Source organism: Ictidomys tridecemlineatus, chromosome 1, assembly GCF_052094955.1.
Source record: "Ictidomys tridecemlineatus isolate mIctTri1 chromosome 1, mIctTri1.hap1, whole genome shotgun sequence".
Lineage (NCBI taxonomy): Eukaryota > Metazoa > Chordata > Mammalia > Rodentia > Sciuridae > Ictidomys > Ictidomys tridecemlineatus.
The window spans coordinates 244,962,069-244,986,299 of NC_135477.1; the positions used below are offsets into that span (position 1 = coordinate 244,962,069).

General features: G+C 34.6%; 1 protein-coding gene across 3 annotated transcripts in view; it reads left to right on the forward strand.

Annotated features, from left to right (window-relative positions):
• Positions 1–23,283, forward strand: part of Wdr70 (WD repeat domain 70) — a 279,175-nt gene extending 255,892 nt beyond the window's left edge. For 2 of the 3 annotated variants that reach the window (XM_078017631.1, XM_005325626.4), the window contains exons 17-18: positions 632–794; positions 23,098–23,283. In XM_078017631.1, the coding sequence (XP_077873757.1) occupies positions 632–794; positions 23,098–23,185 (251 nt within the window). In that variant the 3' untranslated portion in view covers positions 23,186–23,283. Of the gene's footprint in view, positions 1–631; positions 795–17,407; positions 17,556–23,097 lie in introns of all 3 variants that reach the window. The other variant, XR_013424157.1, reaches the window with a different exon arrangement.
• The last annotated feature ends 948 nt before the right edge of the window (positions 23,284–24,231 follow it).

Sequence of the window (24,231 nt, forward strand, 5' to 3'; positions counted from 1 at the left end):
ATTCTTGTCCACTAGGACAATTATAGTACCCTAAAATAATGTTAATCTATATGACCATTTCTTTTGTTTTCTCTAATAATGCCCAGGAGATTGCCTATAAAGTACTTGAAAATATGGGAAGATAAATTTGTTTAACATTAAAATAGCATCCAATGAATATTGCTTATTTATTGAATTTTAAGTGTTCATGCTAGAGGAAATTTTTTTAAATATATTTTTTTAGTTGTAGTTGGAAACAATACCTTTATTTCATTTATTTATTTATTTTCATGTGGTGCTGAGGATCAAACCCAGAGCCTTGCACATGCTAGGCGAGTGCTCTACCGCTGAGCCATAACCCCAGCTTGCTGGAGGAAATGTATGTTTTAAGGCAAATTATTTGTAATTCATTACTCATTCTGTAAGTTAAGCAACTAAGATATAACAATCTTTTCAAGTCTCTTTCTATTTAAAAACTTTATGGGAAAATTGCAGTTTGATGATTTCTTTCTTTGGTTCTGATTATTATGATGGCTGAAAGGATTATACACAAGTGCTGTTGAGATCATGTTCAGGTAAGCACAGTGTGCATGGGCTAGCAACATGTTGTCATGTTAGTGCTGTTTCTGATTTTTTTCCCCTTCTGAAACAGGTCGTGGTGGCCGAGTTGGAACCCATGGAGGTACTCTTTCTTCCTACATCGTGAAGAACATTGCTCTGGACAAGACTGATGACAGTAATCCCAGGGAAGCCATTTTGCGTCATGCCAAAGCAGCAGAAGACAACCCATATTGGGTTTCTCCAGCTTATTCCAAGTAAGAAAGTAATTCTTTAAATTAGAAATATTGGGGGCTTGAGGTGTAGCTAATGTGCTTAGCATGCATGAGGTCCTGGGTTCAATCCCCAGCTCTAAAAAGTAATTAATTAATTTTAAAATGGAAGAATGTTTTTTTTAATGAATTGGGAAGAACATAACAGTGGTATATTTTTACCTGAGCATGAAAAATAGGTCAGAAACTCAACAGTCTTAAACCCTAGGCATTTGTTTATGTTTTAAGACTCTTAAGTTCTGGAATCTAGCTCAGTGGTAGAGTGTTTGCTTAGCATGCTCAAGGCATTGGATTTGATCCCCAATACTCCCACCCCCCAAAAAAAAGGACTCTAAAATGATGAATTTTAAAACTACACTAGTGTAGTCAGAGCTATAGCATAGTATAAACTATTATGAGGAAAAAAGTCACTACGTTATCATAGTGGACGAGGGTTAAAAGCAAGCAAAGGAGAGGAGTTCATAGTATCAATTTGTACATGGAGAGCTGTGTATGTAAGCAACCCTGCCCAGCAGATCCAGCCTCTTGGATTGTCTTGGATAGCTTAACATGGATATGTGAGTGGACGTGTAGGGTTCTTAAAGCTACTATACCAGCTGTATTTACATTAAAAAAGGGGGGGTACTATTGTAGAATTTTCAGATTTTAATTATTTTAGCTTTTTGTTAGGACTACCTTAGATGAGTTTAAAAAAAAAATACTGAGAGCTTCTATATATTCTTCTACTTTTAAGACCTTAGACAACCATACTACAGTTAATTATTAAAGCTGTGAACTCAATACTGGTATAATACTGTTAACCAAGCTACACACCTTACTTGGTCTTCATTAGTTTTTCTACTGATATCCTTTCTTTTTCTCAGGAGTGTGTGTGTGTTGCAGTGAGTTTTTATTTCTTCATAGTCTCTTCCAGTAGTAACAGTTTCTAAGTATTTTTGTCATTCATGAACTTGATGCTTTTAATATTTTTAATGTTATTTTGTAGACTTTCTGTCAGTTTGAGTGTGCTGGCATTTTCTCATAATTGGAATGAAGCAATGCACATTTGGCACACAATAACATAGAAGGGGCATTGAATCCTCATACATCATCATATCTAAGAGTTTCATGATTTGAATTATCTTATTAATGGTGATAATAAGTTTGGTCACATGATTAAAGTGATATCTGCCAAGTTTCTCTACTGTAAATTTGCTGTTATTCATTGTTTTGAATTGATAGATTTCTTGGAGTGATTTTCTTTCTTTTAATTTTTTAAAAATAATTTTAGTTGTATATGAACACAATAACCTTTATGTGTTTATTTTTATGTAATGCTAAGGATCAAATCCAGTGCCTCACATGTGCTAGGCAAGGGCTCTACCACTGAGTTACAGCCCCATCCCAGGGTGATTTTCTTGGACTATGCAAATCTTATTTCTTTTCAATTTTTTGCTGTCAAATTTGGTTTACAGATGGATTTGTCTGGAATGATTTGATGTTTGTCTGATAGTTATTTTCTTATTCCTTGTCTTCTATCTATTAAGTGGAACTCTATCAAAAGGAAGAATTGTCCCTTTACCCAAACTTATTTAATTTTCAAATTTTTAAAAATATTTATAGAGTCTCTATTTACTACAGAATGGGAGCAAATTTTTACCTCATGCACATCAGTTAGAGCACTAATCTCTAGGATATATAAAAAACTCAAAAAACTTAACACACACACACACACACACACAAAAAAAAACCCCAAATAATCCAATCAATAAATGGGCCAAAGAACTGCACAGACACTTCTGAGAAGATGATATTCAATTAATCAACAAATATATGAAAAAATGTTCAACATCTCTAGCATTTAGAGAAATGCAAATCAAAACTACTCTAAGATTTCATCTCACTCCAGTCAGAATGGAAGCTATTAAGAATACAAACAACAATAAGTGTTGGGGAGGATGTGGGGGAAAGGACACATTCTTACATTGCTGGTGGGACTGCAAATCGGTGCAGCCAACCTGGAAAGCAGTATGGAGATTCCTTGGAAAACTGGAAATGGAACCACCATTTGACCCAGGTATCCCACTCCTCAGTTTATACCCAAGGGACTTAAAAACAGCATACTACAGTGATGCAGCCACATCAATGTTTATAGCAGTACAATTCACTATAGCTAAATTGTAGATCCAACCTAGATACCCTTCAGTAGATGAATGAATAAAGAAACTGGTTTATATACACAATGGAATATTACTCAGCATTAAAAGAGAATAAAACCATGGCATTTGCAGGTAAATGGATAGAGTTGGAGAATATCATGCTAAGCAAAGTAAGTCAATCCCCCCAAAACAAATGCTGAATGTCTTCTCTGATATAAGAGTGCTGATTCGTAATGGGGATGGGAGGGGCATGGGAGGAACAGACAAACTCTAGATAGGGCAAAGGGGAGGGAAGGGAAGGGAGGAGGCATAGGGGTAGAAAAGGTGCTGGAATGAGACAGACATCATTACCTTAAGTACATGTATGAAAACACGAATGGTGTGACTCTACTTTGTGTACAACCAGAAACATGAAAAAATGTGCTCTATTTGTGTAATATGAATTGAATTGCATTCTGCTGTCATATATAACAAATTAGAAAAAATTAAATTAAAAAATTAAAAATATATTCTAAGGAACTCTCAAATACTTACTTTATGATTTAAAATCCAATACCATCATTATTTAGTTTGTTGCTCTCATTGTTCCAGCTTTGGCCAACAGAAGCTCCTTCAGAATGCTTCTTTTATTCTTTCAACAGCATCACCCCCATACACTTTTTCTGAGTGCTTCTCTAATTTCTGAACCAAAAAAATGTTTCAGGTTAATCTTTGTTTTTCTTGCCCCCATCCTGAAATCAACCACTTCTCCAAAGAGCCCTAGTTCCTTTTGTTGAAGAATGGTGTTCAGAAACCAAGAGCTGGGTGTTAGATGTGCTCAGTGCTGCTCAAGTGCCATTGCTTGTAGGTCCTGCTGGCAAAGCTTGGAAATATGCATGTGTATATCAACCTACGTATGTACATACATCTCTATTTCTGATTCATCCATCTGTATTTATATTTTAAAAACCATGAAATGAAACCTCATTTCAGTCTTATACTACAGGGTTTATACATAATAGTAGGTTTATTTAGCCTTTCTCCATCTGTATTTGTAACTTCTTTCTTCAGTAGTAAGAAACCCAGCTCCTATTTGTGCAGTCCTGGTGTACAAATAAAGTAATTTCAGAAAGGATAATACATATGTTCGGAAGAAACACTTTCCCTAATTATGTTACAGCATTTGAGTACAGTTCTTTTTGTCTTTGGGTTTGTAGTATTTAGTCAAGATACTGTTTTCCAAAGTTATTTAGATTAGGTTTTCTCCCTACCCCATTAGTGTTGTATTATTCCTTTGAAATGAAGTTAGATTCATTCATTAGTGCTTATATTCCTTTTTTCAGTTTTCCTCAAATTTTTGTTTTATTTTGCAGGATATGTGAAATATTACTGGAGTACTAGGAGTAAGAGCTTAAAAGAGATATACTCAGAGATTATCTCTCTTTATCCCATGCTCCTGTGTTGACGTTCCCACTTCTCCCTTCGTTCAGCCCTCCACCCCTAGAGTAAACCAATCTTTCATTTCTGGTTTATCTTTGTTATATTTTTTTCTGTAAAATTGAACAATACTTGAGTATTTTCTTATATACCATTCTTTCTTATATGCAGGGTAGTGTAATATAAATACTTGATTTTTTTCCTTTTTTATCCAAGTTCTATTTGAAACTCTATAGTAAAGTAAAATAACAACATATGAACAGATGAGTGAAGTAAAATGTCAATATTTTTAATAGACTGTTATAGCGCACATCAAACTTTCATAAAATTACTGCTTACCTGTGATTATTCACAAAGTAGTTGGTTCTCTAAAGTCTTCATTAAAATTTTGGTATGAAGTTTAATTTTAAGTTACTAACTTTGGGAGAAGCATTTACAAATATGTCAGTTGTTTTTATTATGACAGTTTCAATCAGTTTAGGACTTTCACTAATTTTTATTCCCCATCTTTATTGATATATAATTGACTTTAAAATTGTATACATATAAGGTTATGAGTTGATACAGTCTTTGGGGCTTTTTTTTTATTCACATAATGGTATGACCTAGAAATTTCTCTATGTCTGTTCATAGAGCTCATTCACATTCTTTTTCATAGTTGTATAGTAGCCTACTGTGTGGGTATAGCATAATTTATTTAGCCATTCATTCTCCAATATATGGGTAGTTTGTTTCCTGTATTTTGTAATTACTAATAATGCTATAGTGAATAAATGCTTGGTACATGTATAATTTTGTATTGTTGGAGGTATAGACATGGTTTTCTTTTAAAAAATTTTTTTTATTGGTGCATTATAGTTATACATAATAGTAGATTTCATTGTGACATCTTCATACATGCACATAGCATAAATTGGTCTGCTTCATTCCCCCAGTTCTTCACCTATTCCTCCCTTTCTCCCTTCCCTTCTCCCTCCCCTGTCACCTTTATTTCTTTTTTTATTTAACTTATTCTAATTTGTTATATATGACAGCAGAATGCAATTCAATTCATATTACACAAATAGAGCACATTTTTTCATGTTTCTGGTTGTACACAAAGTAGAGTCACACCATTCGTGTTTTCATACATGTACTTAAGGTAATGATGTCTGTCTCATTCCAGCACCTTTTCTACCCCTATGCCTCCTCCCTTCCCTTCCCTCCCCTTTGCCCTATCTAGAGTTTGTCTGTTCCTCCCATGCCCCTCCCATCCCCATTACGAATCAGCACTCTTATATCAGAGAAGACATTCAGCATTTGTTTTGGGGGGATTGACTTACTTTGCTTAGCATGATATTCTCCAACTCTATCCATTTACCTGCAAATGCCATGGTTTTATTCTCTTTTAATGCTGAGTAATATTCCATTGTGTATATAAACCAGTTTCTTTATTCATTCATCTACTGAAGGGTATCTAGGTTGGATCTACAATTTAGCTATAGTGAATTGTACTGCTATAAACATTGATGTGGCTGCATCACTGTAGTATGCTGTTTTTAAGTCCCTTGGGTATAAACTGAGGAGTGGGATACCTGGGTCAAATGGTGGTTCCATTTCCAGTTTTCCAAGGAATCTCCATACTGCTTTCCAGGTTGGCTGCACCGATTTGCAGTCCCACCAGCAATGTAAGAATGTGTCCTTTCCCCCACATCCTCCCCAACACTTATTGTTGTTTGTATTCTTAATAGCTTCCATTCTGACTGGAGTGAGATGAAATCTTAGAGTAGTTTTGATTTGCATTTCTCTAAATGCTAGAGATGTTGAACATTTTTTCATATATTTGTTGATTAATTGAATATCATCTTCTCAGAAGTGTCTGTGCAGTTCTTTGGCCCATTTATTGATTGGATTATTTGGGGTTTTTTTTTTGTGTGTGTGTGTGTGTTAAGTTTTTTGAGTTTTTTATATATCCTAGAGATTAGTGCTCTAACTGATGTGCATGTGGTAAAAATTTGCTCCCATTCTGCAATCTCTCTATTCACTTCACTGATTATTTCTTTTCCTGAGAAGAAGCTTTTTAGTTTGAGTCCATCCCATTTATTGATTCTTGATTTTAATTCTTGCACTATAGGAATCTTATTAAGGAAGTCAGGTTCTAATCTGACATGATGGAGATTTGGGTCTACTTTTTCTTCTGTTGGACACAGGATCTCTGGTTTAATTCCTAGGTTCTTTATCCAGTTTTGTGCATGGTGAGATATAGGGGCTTAATTTAATTTTGTCGCACATGGATTTCCAGTTTTCCCAGCATCATTTGTTGAAGAGGCTATCTTTTCTTCAATATGTGTTTTTGGCACTTTCGTCTAATATAGAACAACTGTAATTATGTGGGTTTGTCTTTTTGTCCTTTATTCTGTACCATTGGTCTACAAGTCTCTTTTGGTGCCAATACCATGCAGTTTTTGTTACTATTGCTCTGTAGTATAATATAGTATAGTATAGTTTGGTATAGTGATGCTACTTACTTCTAAGGATTGCTTTAGCTCTTCTGGGTCACTTGTTTTTCCAGATGAATTTCATAACTGCTTTTTCTATTTTTATGAGGAATGTCATTAGGATTTTGATTGGAATTGCATTAAATCTATATAATGCTTTTGACAGTGTGGTCATTTTGACAATATTAATTTTGCCTATGCAAGAACAAGGTAGATCTTTCCATCTTCTAAGGTTTTCTTTAGCCACTGTAGTTTTCATTGTGGAGGTCTTTCACCTCTTTCGTTAAGTTGATTCCCAAGTATTTTACATTTTTTTAGGCTATTGTAATTGGATAGTTTTCCTTGTTTCTCTTTTAGAGGATTTGTCACTGATATATAGAAATGGTTATGATTTATGGGTGTTGATTTTATATCCTGCTACTTTGCTAAATTTATTGATTATTTCTAGAAGTTTTCTGGTAGAAGTTTTTGGGTCTTTTAGGTATAGAATCATATCATTGACAAATAGTGTTAATTTGAGTTCTTCTTTTCCTATTCATATCCCTTTAATTTCTTTTTTCTGTCTAATTGTTCTAGCTAGTGGTTCAAGAACTAAGTTAAATAGAAATAGTGAAAGAGGGCATCCCTGTCTTGTTCCAGTTTTTAGAGAGAATGTTTTCAATTTTTCTCCATTTAGAATGATGTTAGCCTGGAACTTAGCATAGATAGCTTTTACAATGTTGAGATATGTTCCTGTTATCCCCAGTTTTTCTAGTGTGTTGAACACGAAGGGGTGCTATATTTTGTCAAATGCTTTTTCTGCATATATTGAGATGCTCATGTGATTCTTATCTTTAAGTCTATTGATGTGATGAATTACATTTATTGATTTCATATTTTGAACCAATATTGCATTCTTGGGAAGAACCCCACTTGATTTTGGTGCACTATCATTTTAATGTGTATTTGTACTTAATTTGCCAGAATTTTATTGAGAATTTTTGCATCTATGTTCATTAGAGATATTGGTCTGAAGTTTTATTTCTTTGATGTGTCTTTGTCTGGTTTTGGAATCAAGGTAATATTGGCCTCATAGAATGAGTTTAGAAGTGCTCCCTCTTTTTCTCTTTCATGAAATAATTTGAGAAGTATTGGTATTACTTCTTCTTTAAAGGTCTTGTAGAGCTCAGCCAGGTATCCATCCAGTCCTGGGCTTTTCTTGGTTGATAGGCTTTTGATGGTGTCTTATGTTTCATTGATTGAAATTTATCTGTTTGAATCATGTGTGTCATCCTGGTTCATTTTGGGCAAATCATATGACTCTAGAAATTTGTCAATGCCTTTGACATTTTCTATTTTATTGGAGTACAAATTTTCAAAATAATTTCTTATTATCTTCTGTATTTCAGTAGTGTCTGTTGTGATATTTCCTTTTTCATCACGAATGTTGTCAACTTTTTAATTGTTTCTTTTGTTTCAATTTTATTGATTTCAGCTCTAATTTTAATTATTTCCTGTGTTCTACTGCCTTTGGTGTTGATTTGTTCTTCTTTTCTAGGGCTTTGAGATGTAATATTAGGTCATTTGTTTATTAACTTTTTCTTCTTTTAAGGAATGAACTCCATGCAATGAACTTTCCTCTTAGTACTTTCTTCATAGTGTCCCAGAGATTTTGATATCAGTGTTCTCATTTACCTCTAAGAATTTTTTAATCTCTTCTTTGATGTCTTTTGTAACCCATTGTTCATTCAATAACATGTTATCTAGTCTCCAGGTGTTGGAGTAGCTTTTATTTTTTATTTTATCATTGATTTCTAATTTCATTCCATTGTGATCTGATAGAATGTGGGATAATACCTCTACTTTTTTGTATTTGCTAAGAGTTGCTTTGTAGCATAATGTATAGTTTATTTTAGAGATGGATTTATGTGTTTCTGAGAAGAAAGTGTGTTCGTTTGTTGATGGATAAAATATTCTGTGTATTCAGTTAAGTCTACGTTATTGATTGTATTATTGAATTCTATAGTTTCTTTGTTCAGCTTTTATTTGGAAGATCTTTCCAGTGATGAAAGAGGTGTGTTGAAGTCACCCAGAATTATCATGTTGTGGTCTGTTTGACTCTTGAACTTGAGAAGAGTTTGTTTGATGAATGTAGATGCTCCATTGTTTGGGGCATATATGTTTATAATTGTTATTTCTTGTTGATGTATGGTTCCCTTGAGCAGTATGAAATGTCCTTTTTTATCCCTTTTGATTAACTTTTGCTTGAAGTGTACTTTATTTGATATGAGGATGGAAACCCCTGCTTGTTTCCGCAGTCCATGTGAGTGCTGTTTCTTCCCAACTTTTCACCTTCAGTTTGTGGATGTCTTTTTCTATAAGATGAGTTTCTTGGAGGCAGCATATTGATGGGTCTTTTTAAAAATCTAGTCTGCTAGTCTATGTCATTTGATTGGTGAGTTTAGGCCATTAACATGATTTGTCCATCATCTTTCTCTACATTACTGGTCTCACTTCTATTTTCTTGAGGTTCCTTTTTTTTTCTCTTCAGCTTCTGCATATGAAATAAAACATACGACCCTTGACTTCTGAGTTTGGTTTATCTCACCTGGTATAATGTTCTCCAGTTGCATCCATTTTCCTGAAGATTGCATAATTTCGTTTTTCTTTATGGCCAAGTATAACTCCATTGTGCAAATATACCACATTCTCTTTACCCATTCATTTACTAACAGACATCTAGATTACTTGGCTATTGTGAATTTTGCTATTATAAACATAGGTATGCATGCATTTCTTAGAATGCTGACTTTAAAATTCTTCTATTTAAGTAGCTGAGTCATGATGGTTGTATTCCTAGTCTTTGAGGAACCTTCATACCCATCTCCACAGTGTTATACTAATTTATAGTTCCACCAACAGTGTATTTAAGTGTTCCATTTCCCCCCACATCCTCACTAGTATTTATTATTTTTTGTATGCTTACTAAGTTCCATTCTAATGAGAGAGAGGTAATCTCTGTGTAGTTTTAATTTGTATTTTGCTGATTGCTAAACATGTTCAATATTTTTTCATATATTTTGGGGTTTTTTTTCCTTTAATAATTTAGTTTAGTTAATTTGCCCATGGATTGTATTGTTTGTTTTTCTGGTGGAAAGTTTTTTGAGTTCTTTGTATATGCCAGGTATTAATTCTCTATTGTACGAGTAGCTGGAAAAGATTTTCTCCCATTCTGTAGCTCTATTCATGTTTTTAATTGTTTCCTTTATTGTACAGAGGCTTTTAAATTTGATGCCAACCCATTTGTTAACTCTTGGTTTTGTTTCCTGAACTTTATAAGTCTTATTGAGGAAGTCGATGTTGGAGTGTTGAGCCCATATTTTTTTTTTTTTTTTTTTAGTAGTTGCAGTTTTAGATCTAATTGCTAGGTCTTTGATCCACTTTAAGATGACTTTTGAATTGAGTGAGAGATAGGGATATAATTTCATTCTTTTGCATATTCTGTTTACCCAGCATCATTTGTTTTTTTTCCCCCTCAACATGTTTTTGGCTCCTTTGATAAGTATCAGATGACTGTACTTGTGTGGATTTGTCTCTGAGTCTTCTATTCCATTAGTCTGAGTGTTCATTTTTATGCCAGTGCAATTCAGTTTTTGTTACTATAGGTCTGTAGTATAATTAGAAGTGAGGCATTGTGATGCCTCTAGCATTGCTCTTTTTTTTTTTTTTTTTTGTACCAGGGATTGAACCTAGGGGATCTTAACCACTGAGCCACATCCCTGGGCCTTTTTACTTTTTACTTTGAGACAGGGTTTTGCTAAATTGCTTAGGGCTTCATTAAGTTGCTAAGGCTGGCCTCAAACTTGTGATTCTTCTGCCTCAGCCTTCTGAGTTGCTGGAATTGCAAGTATGTGCCACCATACCTAGCTCCAGCATTGCTCTCATTGTTTAATATTGCTTTGACTATTTTGAGTCTTTTATTTATCTGTGTGAATTTTTCTAGTTCTGTGAAGAATATCTCTGATATATATAATGAAATTATATCTTGATGGGGGTCACATTGAATCTTTATATCACTTTTAGTAGTATGACCATTTTAACAATATTCTGCCTATTCAAGAGCATGGGTGGTCTTTCCATCTTCTAGTGTCTTCTTCAATTTCTTTTTTCAGCATTCTATAATTTTCCTGCAGACATCTTTCACCTCCGTGGTTAGATTTATTCCTATGTATTTTTTTTGAGACTATTGTAAGGGAATTGTTTTCCTGATTTTTAAAAAATATTTATTTTTAGGTATACATGGGCACAATGCCTTTATTTTATTTACTTATCTTTATGTGGTGCTGAGGATCGAACCCAGGGCCTTGCCTGTGCTAGGTGAGCACTCTACCGCTGAGCTACAATTCCAGCCCCAGTTTTTCTGATTTTTTTTCCAGCAGATTCATTATTTGTGAATGTTAAAGTCATAGATTTAACATTTTTTCTTCTGCCTCAGCCTCCTGAGTTGCTAGAATTACAGGTATGTGCCACCATACCTAGCTCCAGCATTGCTCCTGTTGTTTAATATTGCTTTGACTCATGTTTTAACATGTTGATCTGTTACTTTGCTGAATTTGTTAGTTCTAGTCTTTTGATGATTTTTTTTGATCTTCTAAGCATAGGATCATATCATCTGCAAATAGTGATAATTTGACTTTTTCCTTTACTATTTATATTTACTTCTTTCTCTTGACTAATTACTATGGCTAAAATTTCAAGAACCTTATTGATTAGGAGTGAGGAGAATAGACATCCATGTCCTGTTCCTGACTTTATAGGAAGTACTTTCAGTTTTTCCTCATCAGTGTGATGTTGGCTTTGGGTTTGTCATATGGTATTTAGGTAAGTTCCTTTTATCCCTAATTTCATCATTGTTTTTAACATCAGTTTTATGTTTTTTATGTATTGCTAAAATTTTCTCAATTTTGAGAAATCTAGACCCTGGTCATTTTTCAACACATTAAGGTGTTGGGAAAAATTCCTTACGAACCAACTCGACTTACATGTCATATCAGCTCCCTGTATGCTAATCATTAGGAGCTACTTTGCTTTAAAGAAACACGCATTGTCTTAGCTTGATTCCTTAGAAACAGACCTTAAGATAATGATTCATGTAAAGAGGACTTATTAGGGCATAATCCTAGAGAAAACCAGCAGGGAAATGGAAAAATGCAAGGAAAGAAGCAAGGCTGCAGTATCAAAACCAGTCTCATGGAGAGCCGCTTTGGCTCAGTCCTGCAGCAGGACCCCAGAGACTATGGTCAGAGTTGTCCTGGTCAGAGACATGGCAGCTAAAGTAGCTTTACTCCCTCATCTGTTGATTGTTGGTAATGGATGGAGTTGTTGCGAAAGACATTTCCAGATGCTGCCAGCTCTCCAGGGTTTCAGAGATAGTTGCTACTGCTATGAAAGAATGCACACCAAAACCAAAACAAAACAAAAAACCTATAGGGGTTTGAGGGGATCTGGAGGGAGCATTGTGTCCTTGCTGTGTGTCTGTTGTGGCTGAACAATCTTTACTGTGCACTCTCATTGGTGATCGTTCACAGTGTGTTCTAATACCCACACAGTACAGATGGAATATCTCTGAACTGTGAGCTGGATAATATTACAGCAGCTAAGAGGGTCATATCAAGGCTGGCCAACTAAATAGTGTACATTCAGACTTCATTTGTATAGAATTTGTGTATGAGCTAATATATGTCAGCACATCACTGGCAGTCAGCTAAGCTCATAGATTATGTCTGTGTTGAAACTTCTGTTTTAATGGAGTAGTTATCCTCTCTTAAAATAAAGGGGTCTTTTGTACTTTAAAAATCTTGTCTAGAAATACAACAAAGCTTGATTGAAGAAAGAAGAGAAAGCCATCAAATTAATTTTGTTAAACATGGTAAGCATCATTTGATGGCTAACAGCTCCAAATACATGTGTTTATAAATACCCCAAATAAATCATTGAGATGTCTCTACTACAGGTATTGTAATAAAACTGTTTGCTGATTATCAGTGGACATTAGCAATATATAAATCATAGAAAAGTGTCAAAAACCTAATTTCCATTGAAGAAAAGGAGACACTAAGAAGGTAACCTTTAGAACCTGATATCGAGCTCTTGCTGCAACCATCCAGGAACCTGGGCTTAGAATTTCTAGGGTATTGTTCTCACATCTAACAACAAATTACTTTGATAAAAGATAAATTTCAATTTAGCATGTAGTTTTCAGATCTTAATTTTTAAGTAATATATTCATGCAGAAAAGAAAAAAATGTCTAGCTGTACTTACACTTTTTTAGGTTAGATAGTGGAAATCTGAAAGCCTCCCTTTCACTTAACCACCAGTTCATTCTACTACTTAGAGATACCAACGTCTGAAAATTCTTGTTTATTCTCCCAGAGAGAATCCCTGTGTAAATGTGCAGATACATATATGGATACATTCATTATGTGAAAAAACACGTGTATAGTATGCTTTACAAGTTGGATTTGGTTTTTGTTTGTTTTTTATATCTGGAGAGTGGGTCAGTCCATTCATGAATATCTAGCTAATTTTTTATACTTTCTTCATTTATTTCACTGTATGGACATATTGTACACACATAAATCCATCTCTAAAATAAACTATACATTATTCTACAAAGCAACTTTTAGCAAATACAAAAAAGTAGAGGTATTATCCCACATTCTATCAGATCACAATGGAATGAAATTAGAAATCAATGATAAAATAAAAAATAAAAGCTACTCCAACACCTGGAGACTAGATAACATGCTATTGAATGAACAATGGGTTACAAAAGACATCAAAGAAGAGATTAAAAAATTCTTAGAGGTAAATGAGAACACTGATATCAAAATCTCTGGGACATTATGAAGAAAGTACTAAGAGGAAAGTTCATTGCATGGAGTTCATTCCTTAAAAGAAGAAAAAGTTAATAAACAAATGACCTAATATTACATCTCAAAGCCCTAGGAAAGAAGAACAAATCAACACCAAAGGCAGTAGAACACAGGAAATAATTAAAATTAGAGCTGAAATCAATAAAATTGAAACAAAAGAAACAATTAAAAAGTTGACAACATTCGTGATGAAAAAGGAAATATCACAACAGACACTACTGAAATACAGAAGATAATAAGAAATTATTTTGAAAATTTGTACTCCAATAAAATAGAAAATATCAAAGGCATTGACAAATTTCTAGAGTCATATGATTTGCCCAAAATGAACCAGGATGACACACATGATTCAAACAGATAAATTTCAATCAATGAAACATAAGACACCATCAAAAGCCTATCAACCAAGAAAAGCCCAGGACTGGATGGATACCTGGCTGAGCTCTACAAGACCTTTAAAGAAGAAGTAATACCAATACTTCTCAAATTATTTCATGAAAGAGAAAAAGAGGGAGCACTTCTAAACTCATTCTATGAGGCCAATATTACCTTGATTCCAAAACCAGACAAAGACACATCAAAGAATATTTTATTGGATAGTCATTCATCCAGATTTTCAGCTTTATTTAAATACAATTAGTTGAAGCTGAAGTTGTTTTTGTTCACTGATGACTTTTGCCTGAAGATATTTTCCACACCATAGGCAATTTATATTTAAAATTGGATAATGTGTTGGATTAAAAGTAGCTTTGCAAGGAGGGTAGGACAGGTATTGTCATATGTGCACCTTAATTATGAGGAGACTACAGCTTAGAGATCTGCTGTTAACAGTTGCTGAAACTAGAACTACCAGTTCTTTTGATCCCCTAATGAGCCTTGCAGAGAACTATACTCCCTCTTAGTATACACCTTTCTCCCATTGCATTTGCTCCCATCTCTTTCCTTCCACCCAATTTCATCACCTTACATTTACTGCTTACTAACTAAGTTAATGGCTCTGTCTGTCTGCGACATATAATTTGTTAGCCAGGATCATGGTTCTCTTTCTCCTGTGTTCACCTGCTGGAGTATGCTGTTTATTGCCAAGTGGCAAAGTGTTTGAAGGGAAGCTAATATTTAAAGGGATATTTTCATAAAGGTCACTGTAATTGAGAATGTGTGTCTGGTTGTTTTTCTTCACTGCAATTGACTTCTGTCAGTGATGAAATGAAGATTTATTTACTGTATCTTGCTTTAATACAGAAAAACACTCTTAGACATTCTATAAATCTGTCTCCCTACTAACAACATATACTCATCTGTATTCTCTAGTGATGATAATGAAGAGTCTTTGAACACTTTACATTTATCAGCTGAATGTTTAAGCTTCATTCCTTCATTAGCAATGATATAGTCATGAAAGTTTTCAAACACAGCAGGATCACAGAGGACTCTGTTCAGCCACACATGGGCAGATTTAATTACAGTTTCTTGTTTAAAAGATGCTGTTGGAGGGAGGGGAAAGGAGCTGGCTGGGGCATAGTGGGCAGGATGTGGATCCAGAATGCTATTAGCTTTCACATCAGACAGGGATAGATGTGTGTGGGAGCCTGGAGCTTGGCCAGCAGCCTGCCAGTCTGACAGCTCTGTCAACCATGGCCACTTTTCTTGCCAGATAAGCTTCCATTATTGCTGGTTCAGTCAATTTAATTTTTGGTGTACATGTCTTGTCTGATACAGGATATGTGCTTGTGTGTGTGGTTGTGTATGTATCATCTCATCTATAAAGGATCCATTCAAAGTCATGTTGAGTTAATAGGCAACATTCAAAGAAGTTATTTTGTGAATGAGTGAAGGTTTATGTATTATTTGTGTCAGAAAGAGAGACATATGCACAGAGAGAAAAATATCTTTTTTTTCCCCTTGAGTTATATTTAGGTAACTAGTAGTCACTGTCTACCATATTCCTGTGTAGAAGCCAGCACTTCTCAGAGTGGCTTTGTGAACTGCCTGTATCCTAGCTGTATGTGTGTGTGTTTGTTGGGGGAGAAGGGTTAAGATTTTGATTTCTAGGCTTCAGCCCAAACCAACTCAGATGTCATGGGATTGGGGCTGGGAATCTACATTTGAGAAGTGTCTTAAATGATCATTTTGTACACTAACATTTGGTAATAATACAAAGTAGCTATTTAAAATAAACCACAAATGATTCCCCTTAAGAGAATTCACACTTACAAATTAGATTGTTTCAATTATAGAGTTTCATAGGGAATTATTTCTACCACAAAAGAATTTGCCCCAGGATTTTTTTGAATACCAAGTTGCCATGTTGTATTTAACATTTGAATTATTTTATTAAATGTTTCCTGCATACAACTTTTTGGAAATACATCTATTATATGAAGTGAAAAATATTTAAAGCAAGCTGTGTAATAATAATGATACTTTGTTGTACTTATACTATGCCAGGCTTGTTTTTAAATTTTATTTATTTATTCATACATACATATATATTTATATATACATATACATACACATGTAATCCTTACAACAATTCTATGAGGTAAATGATATTACTGTCCTTGTTTTATAAAGAAACTGAGGCCAAAACCTCACAGGTGGCAGGTGACAAAATTGGGGTTTGAGTGCAGGAAGTCTGGCTTCAGAGTCAAGTCTGTGATTTTTAATTACTACACTCTACTCTTTCTCATCACAATGCAGCTAGTAGTAGTTTTTAGAAAAGTTGAGTGATAGTGAAGCTGAAAGGCTATTTGTATGAGCTAGCTTGGCATAGTAGAGGGAACACTAGCCTAAGAGTCACAGTCCTGGGTCTAGTTCCAGCTCTGCCACTACCTGGTGAGTCTCTTACCTTCACTGAGGCTCTTTTCCTTATCCATGAAGTAAGAAGATAGGGTTTCACTAGTGCCTGACTTTCATGTATGTTTTGAATAAAAATTGTGGCACACAGTTAAGGATTTTATAAATGGGAACTTGGACAGGACTTTGATCATACCTGGCCTGTCTCCAGCCTGTGAGTTCTTCAGAGGGTTGATCATTCTAACGCATTCACCCACTTGATGGGAGGGTAGATAATGGTAATTTTATAGGGTTCTCTTTGTTTTTCTTTTCCTTTCCCTTTTATTTTTTCTGTTCCCACAATTCCCACAGGTTTCATATATGTCCCTTTTTCTACCCTCACATAGTCTTTAAACTCTCATACACCGCATCATGAGTTAGTATGCCCTATTTATGAGTCTGAGTTGGGTTTATTTATTTTCCAAAATAAAGAAAATAGAAAATTCTTTATCTAGAAACATCTTGTTGATTTTCTTCTTATGTGGTGTCCCTAATATTAAAAAAAAAAATCTTTGATTAGCTCTTCAATAGAAAGAAGGAACCATTTCAAGTGGGATCTTTTGGTCAAACCTTTTATTTAATCTTAATAATTCTGCAATTGTGATGACTGGGTCAGAGTTCATCTGGGCTGTATTCATTCTTTCAAGGTTAACAAGTGTGTCAGATTGTCAAGTCATGGCTATAATTGACTTTGGCTTTGAGGTTTTCCTTCATAATAAACAATGGGCCCTGAGCCAAAAAAGCTTGTGGTTTATACTCACATACTGATGATTAAATAATACAAGTGATTTCCCCTCTTACTCGTTCTTTTACCCAGGAGTTTACTTGATGCTCTTGAATGAATCATATCAGAAGAATATCCATAATTAAAAAGAATGTGACCTGTGGACTTTCCGTTGTAGCTGAAAACATTTTGATGACTTCACTCTGGCTTGTGTGCTGGAGAAGGATTGCAGAGGCATAAGGTTAGAGCTTAGTCAGAAGAGAAAAGACAGTCCTGCTGACACTTTGAATCTCTTCTGCAAACAGTGCACCCCAAAATCCCTTTTAGAAAACTGCAGAGAGAATTTTTACTTATTACTAGCTACTCAACACAAAATTCCTCTGGATGGAAACACTGAAGGTGGGACTCAGTTTCTGTCATTTTCCTATAGCACACAATTGCTAGAAAAGACTCACTTTGTACAACTAACCTTGAGAACCAATTTTTTTTTTCATATCAAGGTAAAAATTAATCAGCACAAAGTATCAGCTAATCTAAATTTGTAGAATTTGCTTAAGCACCTATATTTGCCTTGTACAATTATATTTACTATTAGCAAACGCAGAGGTTACTGGAAGTAAAGCAGAACTATATTGAAATCTAACCTACTCTCCTTGGTAACTCTAATAAACAAATTGACATAGGTAGTCAAGTGAAAAATGTTTACTTTTCCTCAAATAAATTAATCAAGTTGGAAAACACAATTTTCACATCAGCCCTCTGTAAATTTAGGTTTTAAATTAACACTGAGTTAGTATTAAAAATGGGTAAATATGGGCCATAAACCAGTAAAAGAAACAGTCTAGATAGAGCTGACTTCAGTAAGTTGGATACTTTACTGATTCTTCAGTGAGGCTTACTGTTTCCGCATTAGCCTGTTGAGTACCCACAGTGATTGTACATTTTGCTGAATGAAATGTTCCCCTTATCTACATTTCCTGTAAGTTAGTCCCTGTATAGGCTTTTGTTTGGGCAAATATAAAAGATAGAGAATGGTGGGCTATGGAAATGCTTTCTTGAAGTGGTGGGATGTTTCTGGCACTGTGTGTGTATGTGTGTGTGTGTGTGTGTGTGTGTGTGTGTGTGTGTTCTGAGTTGCTTCTGCCATATCTTCATTGTCCATTTGGTTTGGTTTGTTCTACTCGTTTTTGTAGAAGCACTTAATAGAGTCTCTGTTAAAATCAGAGTACAGATTTCAAGCACCCATAAATGAATGCAGGTTTTATGGCCAGTGATAATGTTATTTATAGACCTAGAGGGTTTGTTAGTTGTTGTTATTGTTTGTTTCCTGTTGACTTCAAAATCAGGAATTTCTAGAATGGCCTGTTTTATCTTTTGCGTGTGTCATTTCACCTTTCTTGACTTTTTTTCGTAGAAGTTTTCTATGCTTAGAGCAAATTAGGCCATTCCCCAAAGAAGAAATCTAGTTTTAATCTTAAATTTGCTAGAGATTACTTAATCATCTCTGTTCCTCATTGTTTTTGTAAAGTAGTGACTAAATAAATCCATTTAAAATGGCCCAGATAGTCCCAAATTGAATTTCTTAAATCTTTCTCATGTGTGAACTTCTGAACTTTTTCAAAAGAATAATGCTAGAAATAAAGTCAAAGATAAAAATTGCTGAAAAGAAAAAATAGCTGCAAGGCTTAAGCTAAGATTTTCTCATTGTGCTCCTATAAAACACTGGTACTTGTCAGGCTAGACAGAAGTGGTCAAGTTGAATGTTAAAGTTGAATAATATTTTTTAGAGAACTAAATCTTTATTCAGCAGACGACACATAGCTCTTATTAGAGGTTCTCAATTATACTTTAAGAATTTATTCATTTACTTATTTTTGTAGTACTGGGGACTGAACCCAAGGCCTCATGCACACTAAGCAGGCACTCTCCCACTGAGCTATATCCCCAGTCCTAGAGTTTTGGTTTTGAGGGCAGGATGGTTTGGGATACAAGAAAGTTGTTTCTCTAGACCACACTTCCCATCCCCTATCCATGACTAACTCTCAAGAATTAAAGGCCTAAGAGTGTAACCCCAAATTTTACTTGTTACAAAGTCTTTAGCAGCTTTCTATGGGAACAATATCTGCAGATAGAGAAATAGTTTCCCACAGTTGAGGAAGTCTGCCATGTCTTTATGTTAAGAAGATAGATTCTTACCCCACAGCCTTGTTTCTGAGCCCTGCTTTCTCTGCCCTCTCCCAAGTTAGGGGAGGATGGAGCCCTTTATAGATAGGTACTGCCTACGGTGGTCCATAACCAGTGCTGATGAAGGAAATGTAAGCACTTGGGAAATTTTATGGCAGCTTGATATATGTGAAATCTAATAAAAATTTGTATTATATTTTCCTAGAAATGAATGTAATATTTTGTATGCAAGGAATTGGAAATAAGAAAACAAACACTGGCCTTGGTTACCAGTTGTTTGAAAAATACAGCCCTAGGCACAGCTCCTGGTCAGGGACAAAGGCTGTCTTCAAGATACCTCCTTTGTGTCCCAGGAAGAGAGTTCATTCTTCCTTACTTCTAAATTCAAGAGCCTAGTTTGCTTTTTCTTTCTCTCTCTTTCTTTCTTTCATTTTAATTTTCAAAAGTCCAATTTTGGCAAAGTACACACAACAAAATTTATCATCTCAACTATTTTTGAGTATGCAGCTCAGTAGCATTAAATACACTTGTATTGTTGTGCAACCAGTCTCCAAAAATCTTCATCCTGTTAAAACTAAAACTCTCTATCCATTAAGCAGAAACTCTCCATTTTCCCTTCCACCCAGCTACTGGAAACCACCACTTTCTATTTCTGTAAGTCTAGCTACTAAGTATTACATGTAAGTAGACTTACACAGTATTTGTCTTTTTGTGACTGGCTTATTTCACTTAGCAAAATATCTGCAGGGTTTATCATGTTGCAGCATTTTAGAATTCCCTTTTCAGAATGAATAATATTCTATTTATGTATACAACATGTTTTCTTGCCTATTCATGCATCAGTGAACACTTGTTGCTTCCACCCTCTGGCTCTTGTGAATAATGCTGTCATGAACACAGGTGTGCAAATATCTCTTCAAAATTGTGCTTTGAGGGGCTGTGGTTGTAACTCAGTGGTAGAATGCTTGCTGAGAATGTGTGAGGTACTGGATTTGATCCTCAGCACCACATAAAAAATAAATAAAATAAAGGTTAAAAGAAAGAAACTTAAAAATATATTTTGCTTTGAATTCTTTGAGAGTATACATGAAGTGAAATGGCTGGATCACATGGTAATTCTATTTTTAAGTTTCTGAGGAATCTCCATACTGTTTTTCATAGTTGCTGTGTCATTTTATATTCCCATTAACAATATGCAATGATATCAGTTTCTTCATATCCTGGCCATACTTTTGATAATAGCCATTCTAATGAGTATGAGGTAATGTCTTATTATAGTTTAGTTCAGCATTTCCTTAATGATTAGTGCTATTGGGCATGTGCTTTTTAGCCATTTTTATATCTTTGGAAGAAATGTCTATTCATGTTCTTTGCCTATGTTTAAAACGAGGGTGTTTTAGATACAAAACAAGTTCTTTATGTGTTCTGGATATTATTTCCTTATCAAGCACATCATTTGCAAATATTTTCTACCATTCCATGGTTGGTTTTTCAATTTGTTGATTGTATCCTTTGATCCACAGAAGCTTTGAAATTTTGATATATTTCAATTTATCTATTTTTTTTCTTTTGTTGTCTCTGCTTTTGGTGACATATTCAAGAAATCATCGCTGAATCAAGTGTCATTGAGCTTTTTCTCTTGTTTTCTTCTAAGAGTTCTGTAGTTTTCATTTTTATGCTTAGGTCTTTGATCCATTTTGAGGTAATGTTTAAGGTAATGGTATAAGGTAAGGATTTGGTTTCATTTACTACATGTGAATGTACAATTTTGCCAAAACAGTGGGTTGATAGAAGTCTAGTTCCCATGATCAATAGTGCTCTATCAAATCTACAGAAAGAAAGAACAAATGGTAATAAAACATTGGGAAATATTGAACATGGGTTTATGTCTTAATTATAGCAAGTTGAGAAAAAGGAGACAATAGCAACTTGATAATTATATGTGAGAATTTGACTTTGCATATAAAAACATGACCCTTTAAATGAAATATCCTTTTCAACCTCTAGATTTTCTTCCTGAGATCTGCCTTCAATTTCTTTTTTTAATATCCAAAAGCAGAATCGCAGCTTCACAGTACTTACATCACATTACAGCTAACACTGATGAGCTAGTGTCTTATGAAACATTGCCAGATATCTTTGGAAGGCCATGTTCCTTTTATTTTTCTTAGACATTAAATATTGAATTCAAGCCAGAACCAGTTTGTTCCCATTTAGGTTTGTCTACAACTAAATGGTCAGCATCTTTGCTACAAGACAAAACATGTAAGAAACACCAATTGCCTTGTTATAGCATGTTCAAAAGCCAGTGGTCTTGCTTTCTAGTAATTCAGCAACCCTGGGCCTATGAAACTCTGCAGCTGCTTTTTGAAATGTTAGAGGTATGACCTGTGTGAGGATGTCATAACAGTGTCTTGAAGTGACAACAAGAACTGTAACCACCAACTGGATTTGGTATGGGGACAGCTTGGGCTCTGGTAGGTGTGTGAGGTAACTGGAGAGAAAGAATTGTGAACAACTTACGCACGAGGAATTCTAGAGCATGACTCATGTAAGACAACATCAGTATGAGTTGTGGATGGTTTATTCTTTTTCCCTGGGATAATAAACAGTCAGAGGTAACGTAAAGTTTTAACCCTGCCAAATAAAAGGAGTTTTTTTTGTTGTTATTATCTTTACCATGATATAATGCATTGAACTAAAAATGAAGGTGCAAGCCAAAATATGTCATGTAATCTTCAGATATTATACTGTAATGTTTTTTCATAATGTAATAGAGCTGTTTTTAGCGGGAAATCAGTAGTAGCAGATATTATAGGAGCATACATTATAACCATTTGACATTTTCTTGGGATTATTTTCTGTGTGAATAGTAGTAAAAGGAATGTCATCAAACCAGGTATGTTTAGAAAGCACAGAAGATTTTGCATGCAAAGATTACTTGATGTACGGTGCCAGTATTACAGCAATGATATTGTAGTGCAATGTTACAGCCATGTTCATTGATGTAAATGCCTGCTATCTCTATGCTTTGGTCTTGATATGAGGGTGAAAGGGATGTTAATTAGTTTGGTTTTGTTTTTTACTTTTACTGGATCAAATGATAATATTTAGGTTAGCTATTATTTTAAACTCAAGTGTTAACTCAAATACTCCTTTTAGCATGTACTATAATCACATGTATTTGGAATACTTATGTCTAGAATAACCCAGAGAGCTATACATAACAATTATTTATATTTTCACTTGGCGACTATATTTTATCCTCCCAAATGATATCAGTTTGCCTGAGCTGGAGGTGGAGGTTTTTGATGTGTGAGCTTCCACTGAATGTGTTTTTATTTCACTTAAGGAAAGGACAGTGTATACACAGTCTGTCACAAGGGAAAAAACCTTTAGAAGAATCTTTGGCTCTTTTCCTGAACATAATTAAATGTCTTTTATCCTTTCCTTTGCCAGAAATTTAATGATTTATATTTAATAATTGAGATGTAATCATTTCCCCAATTTTATTCCCACTTGATGAAAGAAGCAAGGTCTAATATAATAAACACTTGCTGACTCAAATTTTCCTCCTCTTTTTAAACTATTTTTTTTAGGACTCAGCCCAAAACTATGTTTGCCCAAGTTGAATCTGATGATGAGGAAGCAAAGAATGAACCAGAATGGAAAAAACGTAAAATTTGAAGAATTTTGTTTGAGAACCATTTGCATGAGAGGAAGGGATATGGAACAGTGTTTTGATTTCTTTAATGCTTATGAAATAAAAAATGCATTTTTATGAACAGATTTTGTCCTTTCCATCATTGAGTCATCCAAAAGATTGATAGTAGGGCTGGGGATGTGGCTCAAGCGGTAGCGTGCTCGCCTGGCATGCGTGCGGCCTGGGTTCGATCCTCAGCACCACATACCAACAAAGATGTTGTGTCTGCCGAAAACTAAAAATAAAAAAATAAATATTTAAAAAAAAAAAAGATTGATAGTTATTCTTCACTACAATTGTGCTTATATTTTCTTACCTACAACTGTTAAAGTGTGTTACAAGTAAGCAAAATATAGAGAGTTAGCCTGTTATAAATACTTTAGGTATTTGGAGACTCATTCAACAGTCACTGGCCTTGTATAGATTCTCATAACTTTAGCTGGGGAAATGAACATTGAGATGTACATCTGTCTTGAGCAATTTTAGGAACATACCATGGAAACAGAGGTCAAAAAGTTTAATATTCCTGTATAATGTCACAACAATTCTTTATATGACTGTAAATAATTAGGCTGAGTTCAAACAAGAGCATTGTCATACTAGGAAAGAAGAATGTGTGTCTGATTGTCTTTCTACAGTAGAACACAGTGGCTAGTTAGGAGAGCTGGCTCTGAAGTCAGGCCAGTGTGGGTTCGAGTCCTGGCTCTGCTCTTCACTGTCTGGCTCACCTTTGGAGAATTATTAAACTATGTTGTAGCCTTGAGATAGCAGTACTAACCTTGTAGGCTTATCCGAAGGATTAAATAAGACATTCCTTGTACAGCATTTGGTACACTATAAATTCACACTAAATAATTGCTGTTTTAACATAAGGCTAATAATATGACTTTGCTGATTTTCATTAGTATTAAATTTTAAAGATATAGAAATGCTTAGTAAAAGTAATGACTATATAAATAGGTAACATTAAAAATCATGCTAAAAGGTCCTTTTGTGACTAGAAAACTAAAACATAAGTTGGCAGTTTGTC